The sequence below is a fragment of the Silurus aristotelis genome (genome assembly GCF_946808225.1).
Source record: "Silurus aristotelis genome assembly, chromosome: 28".
In the NCBI taxonomy this organism is placed as follows: domain Eukaryota; kingdom Metazoa; phylum Chordata; class Actinopteri; order Siluriformes; family Siluridae; genus Silurus; species Silurus aristotelis.
The window spans coordinates 1,395,071-1,406,382 of NC_139601.1; the positions used below are offsets into that span (position 1 = coordinate 1,395,071).

Genomic DNA, 11,312 nt, shown 5'->3' on the forward strand with positions numbered 1-11,312 from the left:
CTCTCTCTCTCTCTCTCTCTCTCTCACACAGACTCGAACTGGAGTGATGAGCAGGTGAAGGTGAAGGTGTTCTGACTGACTGCACTGTAACTGTTTCCTGCTTCAGCCTGCCAATGGAATAAATAGCCGGAGCTTTCACCATTTTCCCGACCATCACCTTCCCCAACCCACCAGTGTTCCTTTCCCTCCCTCCCTCAGTCTCGGTCTTAGTCTCTCTCTCTCTCTCTCTCTCTCTCTCTCTCTCTCTCTCTCTCTCTCTCTCTCTCTCTCTCTCTCTCTCTCTCTCTCTCTCTCACATTCCTTCACTCACGGCATCACATAAATGTTTTTTCCTGTTTTATTTTTAGAGTGCAGCTTCATCATCTTATCATTATTAACCTCCTTTCGGGCTTAAACCACAAAGATTACTTTTTTTTTCTTTTCTTTTTAAATCAATGTTTTATTTTTCTCCTTTGTGTATTTTTGATTATTAGCAGAGCTAAAAAAAAAAAAAAAAAAAAAGAGCAAAAAAATTTTTTTATATAAATACTTTCGTTTTAGTCTAGAGAATCTGATGTGCGGATTTTATTAAACATTTAATTGCATAAAGTGTTTTTATAGAAGCAGCAGCTACAAAGAGAGAAATCAGATTGACAAAAGGAAATATTTTGTAAAAGAATAAAATAGAAATGTTTACACGTCGCCAAACAAAACGTCCTCGTGCATCACACAGTCTCTACACTCTAGACTTTTTCAAATAACCTTAAAAACAAAAAAAACCATTTCAGCCACACACTGGATCTGCAGACACCACAGAGCAGGTTAGTGAGGGTTCAGGGGTCGGAACTCTGAAGTGCGTGTGTGTGTGTGTGTGTGTGTGTGTGTGTGTGTGTGTGTGTGTGTGTGTGTGTGTGTGTGTGTGTGTGTGTGTGTGTGTGTGTGAGAGGACAGATCTTTCTCATCCATTCCATTCTGTGCCTTTATTATTATTATTATTATTATTATTATTATTATTATTCTTTATTATTATCCTCACATCCATCTCTCTCTCTCTCTCTCTCTCTCTCTCTCTGTACACTGACACCGTGTAAGGAGGAAACGTTATTATAAGTAATGAGTCAAAAACAATCTAATTAATAAAAAGGGTAGTGTTTTTTGCTGAAGGTTAAATAAAAGTCTTGTATAATGATTTAATTTAAATAAAAGTTAAGTCACTAGAGATGATGCTGTGTAATTTATTTATTGCACCAGAAAAACAACCCCTCACACACACACACACACACACACACACACACACACACACACACACGAGGGGCAGAATTGTATTTCAAAGTGAGTTGGATCATAGATCACTTTATAAATGAATAATAGATTAATGTGGTTTGCCCTGTTTTATTATCTGTATTTTATTGGGTGATTTATTCCTCCATCAGCCTCATACACGTGACTAATTCACAGTCTCCTGTGTGTATTTTCTTGTTTGTTACTTACACAAAACGATTTAAGATTAAAATGGGTGTGGCGTAACAACTGATCACTTTCACCTAATGCACAAGTGTCTAGATAGAGCTTCTGATGGAAGGTGTGTGTGTGTGTGTGAGTGTGTGTGTGTGTGTGTGTGTGTGTGTAAATTAGAAATGTAAGATTCAGCGATTCGCATTGGAGCATCGCCATGAAAGTTGACGTTGCCAAATTTTTATTATTCAGAAAGTGATCAATAATTTGTGACCAATATTTGATACGTAGATCGATTTCTCTTTGCTGAACTGTTTCCTGCGTGCGTTCTCTCAGCACCGCTGCTGCTACGTGATTATAAAGCATCGCAACACTACGGAGACCATGTTGAATTGCACATCACCATATTTTTTCCAGTAATTTGCATTGTGTTGAATCGAATGGAAATCGAATCTCACTGCATCGTAATAGTGGTGAATCGTATCGCATCAGAAGCTGCTTCATATATCTTTAATGTATCGTATCGTCGGCTACGCATCGAGATGCGAATCACATCGGCCTCAGATATGGAGATGCACATCCCTGATATGTGTGTGTGTGTGTGTGTGTGTGTACTGCGGGGTGTTAGACTGTCGTGTCTGCAGTGGGCATGTCCAGCCACCGACGCTCACCAGACACCAAGTTAAACAGGTAACTCCGCCCACACACTGAGGACACACGGCGAGAGGATGTTCAAGACGGTGCTATTTTAAAGCTTAGATCTAGAGTGAAGTTTGGATGTTGCCCTAACTACTTTAAGTCCCAGTTCTTGCGTGGTGCATGCAAAAATAAAATCACGTCAATCTCTTTTTGGAATTTTCTCTAGCAAGTGAGGTGTAAAAGTTCCTCTTACCTGCAACTCAAGCTTTTCCATCAAATGTCTAAGTGTGGGAAGAAAAGCTTGCTTAATTAATGTTTGTGGTATTGTGTGATGTATTAATGATGCCACTTTTCCACCAGACTTACAATGACATCTTAGTGTAAATCCACTCTAAAGAGACTCACACTGCCATCCAGTGACAACTTGAAACAGCGAGATTCAGATTCAGCCGGTTTCTATAATTATAACTGGTCTTTATGGTATTAATGTCTGATGTGTAACTTTGATCCTTTTGAGGTGATGCTGTTCTGGTTTGTATTTTATCAAGAACCCGACCAGGCTCTAAGCCACACCCCTTTAGAGAGTGAGAGAGAGAGGGGGGGGGGGGGGGTGTAAATGGCCCAGGTGAGCAGTCCAGAAGTGAGCAGCAGTAAAGCTCCTGTGAGTGTAGAACAGCTACGAACCAGGGTTCAGGAGCCCAAACATTCCTCAGCACCGTCACCAACTGAGGAGCTCATGTCTACACACACACACACACGCACACACACCACTTTCACATGTTTTTAGTTTTCAGAGTACGAATGACAGAAATGTGTAATAGTTAGAATTAGTGCAGAACTGTAATTTTTACTTTCATCATTGGAAATTGGAGTTAATAACAGGACTGTATTTCGATGTCAGGAATGTAATGTCAGGATTCTAAAAGATATGAGCAGTATTGCGATTATTAACTGCAGGAATTAAGGGGAAAGTGTCTAATCCTGTGTATTTGTGTATTTGCTCAGTTACAGAACGTATAATGATGACTGGGAACAATTCAAGAAAGTTGAAGCTGTAAAAAAAGCCACATTTTCCTGCTGTAGACTCGAGGCATGATATGAACTGAAAGATTGGGATGATATTTAATATATACGTAGCGTTTCTATGGTTCGATCAGTTCAATAATAAGTGTTGAGGAAAGCCTTTTTAGAAGGACCAGACCAGGTTCTCACAAAAGCTCACTCAGGTAATTTGTTCTCACTGGTTTTTGTAGTTAGTTAGCATTGAGAATTTTGTATTCAGGGGGTGATGAGAGAAGAGGGCCTGAGGTGCAAAAGTCAAATTGAGTTACTGTAAATGAAAAGAGGTTTTACAATGATGTTCCCTGTCTCAGGCAATTCAAGCTTTATTAAATTAAACAATCACAATCACAGCAGCATTTAGAGCCGGTTGGTGTCTGTAATTACATTTTCTTTTAGAGACGTCACTGTGGGGTGTTTATATCTATATAGTAATAAATCACGCCGCTGTACACGTTTCTGAGGGTCAATATCCGACTGCACAGTTATTTACACAGTTATTGTACCAACGATAAATGTATGTTGAAGTTAAAACAACTTTTTTATTTTTAATAATGTTTTTTTCCAGCAGAAAACTTTAAATACTGTGGATATCAATTCTTAGAGGTTCAACATAAAAACATAATCACATAATAACATCAAACCAAATTAAAACATAATTCAAATTATAATTAAAAAATTTATATAATAAATCTGTAATGACTGCTTATGATTAGAGTGTTACAATTAATTTGTAATAAATTAAAAGCGGAACGGAAATATCCATCAACGCATAACTCGCCAACGAAAACAGAACTCTGCTGTAATGTTGTTAAAAGAAGAGCTGAGAAGAACAAAGACTCCATTTTCTTCATCCTGACAAAAATGAGAGAATCAGTTATATTCCTGCTCTAAAGTCTGTCCCGTGTGATTGTAGTCATGCAGGAGTTGAATGTCTGTGGTAATGCAAACAAAATGCTCATGGGTGTTATAGCCGTTCCAAAAGGAGTTATAGCTGTTCTGATTATAGCTGTTCTGAGAGGAGTTATAGTTGTTCTGAGAGGAGTCATAGCTGTTCCGAGAGGAGTTATAGCTGTTCTGATTATAGCTGTTCTGAGAGGAGTTATAGTTGTTCTGAGAGGAGTTATAGCTGTTCTGATTATAGCTGTTCTGAGAGGAGTTAAAAGCTGTTCTGAGAGGAGTTATAGCTGTTCTGATTATAGCTGTTCCGAAAGAAGCTATAGCTGTTCCGAGAGGAGTTATAGCTGTTCCGAAAGGAGCTATAGCTGTTCCGAGAGGAGTTATAGCTGTTCTGATTATAGCTGTTCCAAGAGGAGTTATAGCTGTTCCGAAAGAAGCTATAGCTGTTCCGAAAGGAGCTATAGCTGTTCCGAAAGGAGCTATAGCTGTTCCGAGAGGAGCTATAGCTGTTCCGAGAGGAGCTATAGCTGTTCCGAGAGGAGCTATAGCTGTTCCGAGAGGAGTTATAGCTGTTCCGAGAGGAGCTATAGCTGTTCCGAGAGGAGTTATAGCTGTTCCGAGAGGAGTTCAACAAGCAGTTCACTCTGATTTGAGCAAAACTGACTGATCCTGGAACAGACCTTGTACAAAGTCTCTGCTACCAGGATCATCAATGAACTCTCTGTAGCTGAGGATGGTTACTGTTTGATTCAGGCCTGGGATACGGATTGGGGAACAACGACAGGGCAGTTTAAATGTAGTGAGCTGAGACGAAATGTTTACATGCTACTAATCTATTTTAAAAGATGAGTTAGTGTATCTGTAGATGTCAAGGGATCAGAAAATTGACCCAAATATGTTCCAGTGTACACCTGGAATCACCTGAAGGTCAGGGGTTTAAGCTCCAGTATCACCAAGCTGCTACTCGGGTTGTTGAGCAAGGCCCAACTGACAGTTCTGTTCTTACTGAGATCTGCTACTAATGTGCATGGCTTCTTCTAATAAAGCTGAAAGAATACAGGGGTGTGAATAAAATAAATAACGCACACCTTTTTAAAACTTTAGCCGGATTAGCATTACTTTCGTTGCAGTGACACCGATAACCACAGGAGGGCGCACATGTCAAAGCTATTTTATAGTTACTTACAACTAAAAGCCAGAATTTCACAATTAAAATTTTTTCTTCAGTAACCAAAACCAAACTTGTTATTCCTTTTCCATGTAATTGTTGTTTATTTAGACACATTAATATTATCCTAAGCTCTTAAATACATGAATACATCTAATAAATAATAATAACATTTGATCAGAATGTGTGTTCTAGCTCGGGTTTTATTACCTTATTTTATTTTAAACAATTAACAAATGTACAATGTGCAACTCGAAGGTTAATTAACCTCACAGATTGTGTTTACGGGCCAAACTTCGAGGCTGGTTTGACAAAAATGTCGTGTGATTAGTGTAAGGACTGTTATTATGTCTGGCGGTCGTGTAAATGAGCTATAAAAACGTTACCAGCTTGTAATTACAACATGTGCACTTTGCGATCTTTTTTTTATTTTTATTCCTTCTCTGATTGAAAAGATGAACAGAGTTTATATGACTGCGTTAGACCTTAATCTGTTCTTTCTTTGACTTCATCACCACGTCTCATCTGTAAACTTTTAACCTGTTCAACAGTTTATTAACAATTATCCTAATAAAACTTAAACTTTACTACATTATTATTCAGGGATTTGAGGCTTCGGCATTTATCACATTCATCTGATTGACCCAGAAGAAGAAATCGTATCATTTCTCAGTTGACTAATCTGAAGTTTAATGTGAAAATTGTGTACCGATAATAAAGTGAATATTTTCTAATCAGTAAATGACTCGTGGGTCTGATGTACAGGTCCGAGTTCTGATGTACAGGTCCGAGTTCTGATGTACAGGTCCGAGTGCTGATGTTCAGGTCCGAGTTCTGATGTACAGGTCCGAGTGCTGATGTACAGGTCCGAGTGCTGATGTAGAGGTCCGAGTTCTGATGTACATGTCCGAGTTCTGATGTACATGTCCGAGTGCTGATGTAGAGGTCCGAGTGTTGATGTACAGGTCCGAGTGCTGATGTACAGGTCCGAGTGTTTATGTACAGGTCCGAGTTCTGATGTACAGGTCCGAGTGCTGATGTACAGGTCCGAGTGCTGATGTACAGGTCCGAGTTCTGATGTACAGGTCAGAGGTCTGATGTACAGGTCCGAGTGCTGATGTACAGGTCTGAGTGCTGATTCTATCTTCAAGTTTTTAGTCCATTGCGTTCCCTTACACCGATTGTTGATGGTTATCTTGTTTTTAACGGTTTTCTACGACCGTTTACACTTTAATTGTATTCGTTGTTGAATGGTGCAGTTTTAGATCAAATCATTTAGATTTTGTTACACAAATTAACGTCTAGACGAGCGGATTCTCTCCCAGGTGTTGACTCAGGATGACTAACTGCTGTCTTCATTTTTTTTTTCCCATGTTGCCTCATGTTTATCAGGCTGAAGTGCAGCTTCAGGGTTTTTTCCATGAGTGTTTTTTGAGGAACATGTAGGCCTGCTTCTGAACTTCATTTTTTTCTGGTGTAAAATTAAAAGTGGGTGGGGCTTAACCAGCGCCTGAGTTAAAGAGAAAACCCCCCGGCGTCTCAGATGTCACACGCGCGCTCCGATTGGTCCGTTTCTTAAGCCTTGCCTTTGATTGGCTGACCCCAGCACAGGGCACGCGCTCAAACTTGACGTTCGCAGCTGCCGCGAGCCCATTCCCCAAAGAGCTGAGATCCGAGCAACATCTGGATTTGATACAGTTTGAGTTTTATTCTGTTTAATTCACGAGATCTTTTTTAATGCATGCGGTTTTATTTCTCCACGCGAGATTCCGACTTGCGGCGCTGCACAGCTGCTTCACATTTCATGCAATCAGCTTCATTTAGGACTTTTTGTTGAAAACATTTCTTAGGAGAGACCGATTACTGAATCTTCAGCAGAACACTGATATGGTAAGTACATTTATTACTCCATCACTTTCTATGCAGTTTTATGTTTGATTTGTTATTTTAAGGTCACTCTGGTAACTGAGCTGATCCTCATGCAGATGTGTAAAACCATGTCATGTTTTCTTCTCTTGATTGCATGCACTGATTTGGATTCACACTTTATTTTTTGTGCAAAGGTTTTTATTTGGAGCCCAAAAATTGGCACCCTGGATATCTTCAGATTCTGAGCTCTGATAGTTTTCCTTCATTCCACCTGCATGCACAGCATTCCTTCATACACGCGTTATAACCAGAACTATAATTATACTCGTGTCTGAACATGCACAGTTTATACGTTGACTTTTGATGCTTATATGATGAGTTCCAGCAGCAGAATGTAATAGTTTGGTGCATGGCGATTGACATGATTCTTCTTGCTCTGGACTCATCTCTGCATAGTTTTCTTATTCCTAAACGTATGAAACACTGTGGAGTTCACATGGAGATCCAGGTTTATCAGACCTTGTTCAGTAGACGTGTGTGTTCTGTTAGACTTAGGATTCAGGGATGAAGCAGAAGATATTCACTAAGAATCTGTAGACATCTCCTGAATTGATTTATATGAACTATTTTTTAGAATAATTTTGTCTGCCGAACAATCCAGATGCTCCTTCTTCCTCACATTGGTCCGGATGTTTGGTTTCGTGCTGCTGTCGATTTTGCAAAACGTTCTTTTGTAAACATCTGGCACAAGCCTGCATCCACGTCACTTCAGAAATGCTAATCTGATGTGCAGATGTGCTTCAGGGAACAAGACTTTTTTTACTTCTTGGGGAACCAATGGTGGGCGCCACACTACCTCGTCTGATCGATTTTTAATCATGAACTCCTGTCAGGATCTCTGCCTTTATCAATGCGATAAATCACGATACTCATCACAGACGATATTTCGATGACGGTTTCTTTGCCCCGCCCTCTGTTTTGTGTCGGATGAAGGCAGATGAAGTGGGCAGCATATTTGGGCAGAGCTCACAGTCCAGATTTACAGACCGCTGCATGTTGAAGACACTTCAGGACGTCTTCTGCTTCTTCTGACTGGATGTGAATTGTGCGTAAGTTGATTGAAACGCTGAAGCAGTGCGGTCGTAAACTATAAACCTTTTATAAAATGAATTATTGGATGGTTGCTGTAACTTAAGGAGGAGACAGAAGCAGCTTCTCTGAGTCCAGCTTCACCTCTCCTGTGCTTCAGACCAACGGACATTAACTTTCGGATGCATGTTGGATTTTTTTCCCCACATACTTGGTTTGGACAGATTTTTTTTTTTGACAGGGTAGTGGGCGATATCGACCAATCAGAACAAGAATCTAGTTGTCTGGCTTGGTGTTGCCCGGCTGTAGGTTATCTCAGAGTCAGGATTTGGCCACCGTTCAAGGTTGATGTGAGTCATATCTGGCACCGGAGGGCAATCAGTTCTGATCCGTCACATTCCAGTACAATTTTCAGCCAATAACAAATCCTCTGCCCAGACGTACAAACGTATTTATTGCGATTATGTTGTTAATATCTGGGCAGTTCGGTAATGTAGATGCAGTGTAGATTTTCTGAGCAGGGACAGGGGCGTGAGAAGGTGAGAAGCTGGTCTCGTAATTGGTCAGGTGTGGCACACTGAGGTTCCTCAAACGGATTTCCACACGTTTTCCTCTGTGTGTGTGTGTGCAGCAGGGTGTAACTGTCCGGATTAAAAGACGATGACTAGTTCCCGACTGTTGTTGTGTTGTTCTGGGTTTGAATGGCTCAGGGTGCAGCTTTCACAGTCTGAGACCTTCATGTCTGAGCCTGTCCTCACATCCAAGTGTAAAAAACCAAACCTACCTGGGAGAGGAGGAAACACACACTCCTCACAGTCCTCACCTCTTTTCAGCTTTATTCTCCAACGCTCACATTAGTAGATCACCTAGTGCTTGATGAAGGTTTTTTTGAATGACAGAAAGTAGGAAAAGTCAGCAATAATTTCCGGATCCTGTCTGTAGCTGCGAACATCCCAAGGATCTGCAGGATTTGCAATTACAATGTCAGTTTTGGGAATACATTTTCACAGAAGCTTCTTCTATTTGTTTCATTTCATAACTTGTTGAAAAAAGAAATAATCGCTGCCATCACGAGAGCTCCTCATTATTTGGATCTTTATTTAGGTGCTAAAATGTGTTTCTTTAGATGTTAATCATGTTATTGATTTGGACATTAGGGTTTTAATTCCTTGTGTCTTCTCTCTGTCTCTTAGTTGTGTGTTCAGGACTCGGGCGGGTGTCTCCGTGAGCACATGCGCTGTATGATGCGCTCCCTGCAGGACTTGAAACAGCTACACCGGACCTGCGCGATGCCGTCCTCCTCCACCTCCTCCGGCCCCTGCAAGATCCTGATTGGTCGGCGTGAGCGGCGCGCACGTCTCCGAATCAGCGACGCCAGCGACTCCAGCATCTCCGACTCGGCCTGCAGGTTGTCCTGCCCCGTGGAGGACGAGGACAGCAGTGCGGCCAGCAGCCTCGAATTTGACTCGGGCTACTCGGAGGCGTCGTGGCCTGACGAGGGCCCCGTGGTGCTGCGACGATTCAGGAAGGTACGTGCGGCGTCGAGTGATCTCGATCTGGAGCCGAGTCCCCGTCCCAGAGCGCGTCCCAAATCTACGTCGGACGCCTGCCTGGAAAAGTGGACTTCGTTCGAGGTGCCGAACGAACCGGAGGACTGGACGGCGGCGCTGCTGACTCAAGGGCGCAACCGCCATCCGCTTGTTCTCGGCGATAACAGCTTTGCCGACCTCATTCAGAACTGGATGGATTTGCCAGAGTGTCCTTCGGAACCCACAGAACCGAAGCCTAGCGCAAGCAAACGGATAGCCAAGGACATTCTGGGCAACGTAAGGCGGAGGATAGCACGAATTTCACAGAACATAGACGGACAGAAAAGACTCGTATCGGACTCGACGCGGACGAACAGAGCCGCCATGGCACCCAAACGTCTCTCGTGTCCCGTTGACGTTCCCCGGAACGTTCCATTTTTCCACAAATCACACCTGGACCTCCAGGAACTCGATACGGACTTTTTACGCTTCACTGCGCTCATGAAGACGGGCAGCCGTCAGCCAATCATCTGTAACGACGTCATCGGGTACATATGAGTGAGCGAGCGGCTTCTTTTGACTGAACAGACTCTGATCTTGACAGACACGTCGCTTTAATGCCAAACAGTTGTATTATTGTTGCCATGTTGCTAATGGTTACATTCATAATAATGTTTAAACTATAATAATAATATTAATAATAAAAATGTTTTATGTAAATTTGAACTCTGTGCTTGTTTTAGCAAAAACAGTCACATGACCTCACATAAAATGACCATTTATTTTTATTTATTTGATTTTTAAGTATAAATACAAAACTATACAACAAAGCCACACAAACGACTTCCCCTTTAATGCACAGCTCTCAATTATATTTCATTTATTTATTTCTTGTAATCTGAAGCAGCCTCTGGCAAAAGAATTTCCTTCAGGATTAATAAAGTTCAATCTTATCTTAACACTCACACCTCAATTTAGTCCAACATGAAAAATGTCAGACGATGTATATAAAAAAAAAAAGAAAATATGTCCGAGGTGGAAACGAATTGAATTCTGAGTGAGGTTTAAGAGACGCATAACGGCTTCAGGGCTTTTCAGATAAAATATATATATTCAGAGAGACTCCTCTCTAAATGGAGTCATTTTAATATCTCTATAATAATATTTTTCTGTTTATATTCATCTCGAACCTCATCTGGTAGTTCTCACAGTTCAGCACGGCTGAATGGAAGCCCGAATGGAAGACATTCCTGCATGGAGAAGATTAGAAAGCTTATTTGTTTGCAGCGAGTCATATCAGTGGAAAAGATCTCAGCGATGTGTTCCATCAGTTCCTTGCCTTATTAAGCGCTTGCTTTTGTAGGAGCTCGTGGTCTGAAGCTCATTCGTTAACGCGAGTTTGTTTTTACAGGGCTCAGTTTCAGCCACGGTTCTGGTTAGACTCATGAAGTGACACGGAGCACGATTCCCGGAGCGGAGTAAAGCGTGTGAGGCCCAGCGTAGCAGGATTCAGGTTCAGATTTCAGCAAAGTGTGAAGATTTACTGCAGCCAAATGCTTTGACGGTCTCGTTCAAGCTCCTCACTTTACACCGAAGGAGACGCGTGGATGTGTGAGGGAGGCTTT

The 11,312-nt window shown here is 41.5% G+C and overlaps 2 protein-coding genes across 7 annotated transcripts in view; both read left to right on the top strand.

Annotated features, from left to right (window-relative positions):
* Positions 1 to 1,198, top strand: part of gnai2a (guanine nucleotide binding protein (G protein), alpha inhibiting activity polypeptide 2a) — a 38,897-nt gene extending 37,699 nt beyond the window's left edge. The window contains exons 9-10 of one of the 3 annotated variants that reach the window (XM_083533827.1): positions 32 to 868; positions 931 to 1,198. The gene's annotated coding sequence lies outside the window, so the exon portion shown is untranslated. The remainder of the gene's footprint in view (positions 1 to 31; positions 869 to 930) is intronic. The other 2 variants (XM_083533828.1, XM_083533826.1) reach the window with 2 other exon arrangements.
* A 5,592-nt stretch (positions 1,199 to 6,790) lies between these two features.
* Positions 6,791 to 10,407, top strand: LOC310721703 (PAK4-inhibitor inka1-like). Of its 4 annotated transcripts, none has more exons than XM_083533615.1 (2): positions 6,791 to 7,090; positions 9,352 to 10,407. In XM_083533615.1, exons 1-2 carry the CDS (start codon positions 7,088 to 7,090, stop codon positions 10,243 to 10,245), a joined length of 897 nt encoding a protein of 298 aa, XP_083389741.1. In that variant the 5' UTR covers positions 6,791 to 7,087; the 3' UTR covers positions 10,246 to 10,407. The 4 variants fall into 4 exon arrangements, with proteins under 4 accessions (XP_083389741.1, XP_083389739.1, XP_083389738.1 ...); XM_083533613.1 differs by lacking the exon at positions 6,791 to 7,090 and adding an exon at positions 7,179 to 9,141; XM_083533612.1 differs by lacking the exon at positions 6,791 to 7,090 and adding an exon at positions 7,179 to 8,178.
* Positions 10,408 to 11,312: the final 905 nt, after the last annotated feature.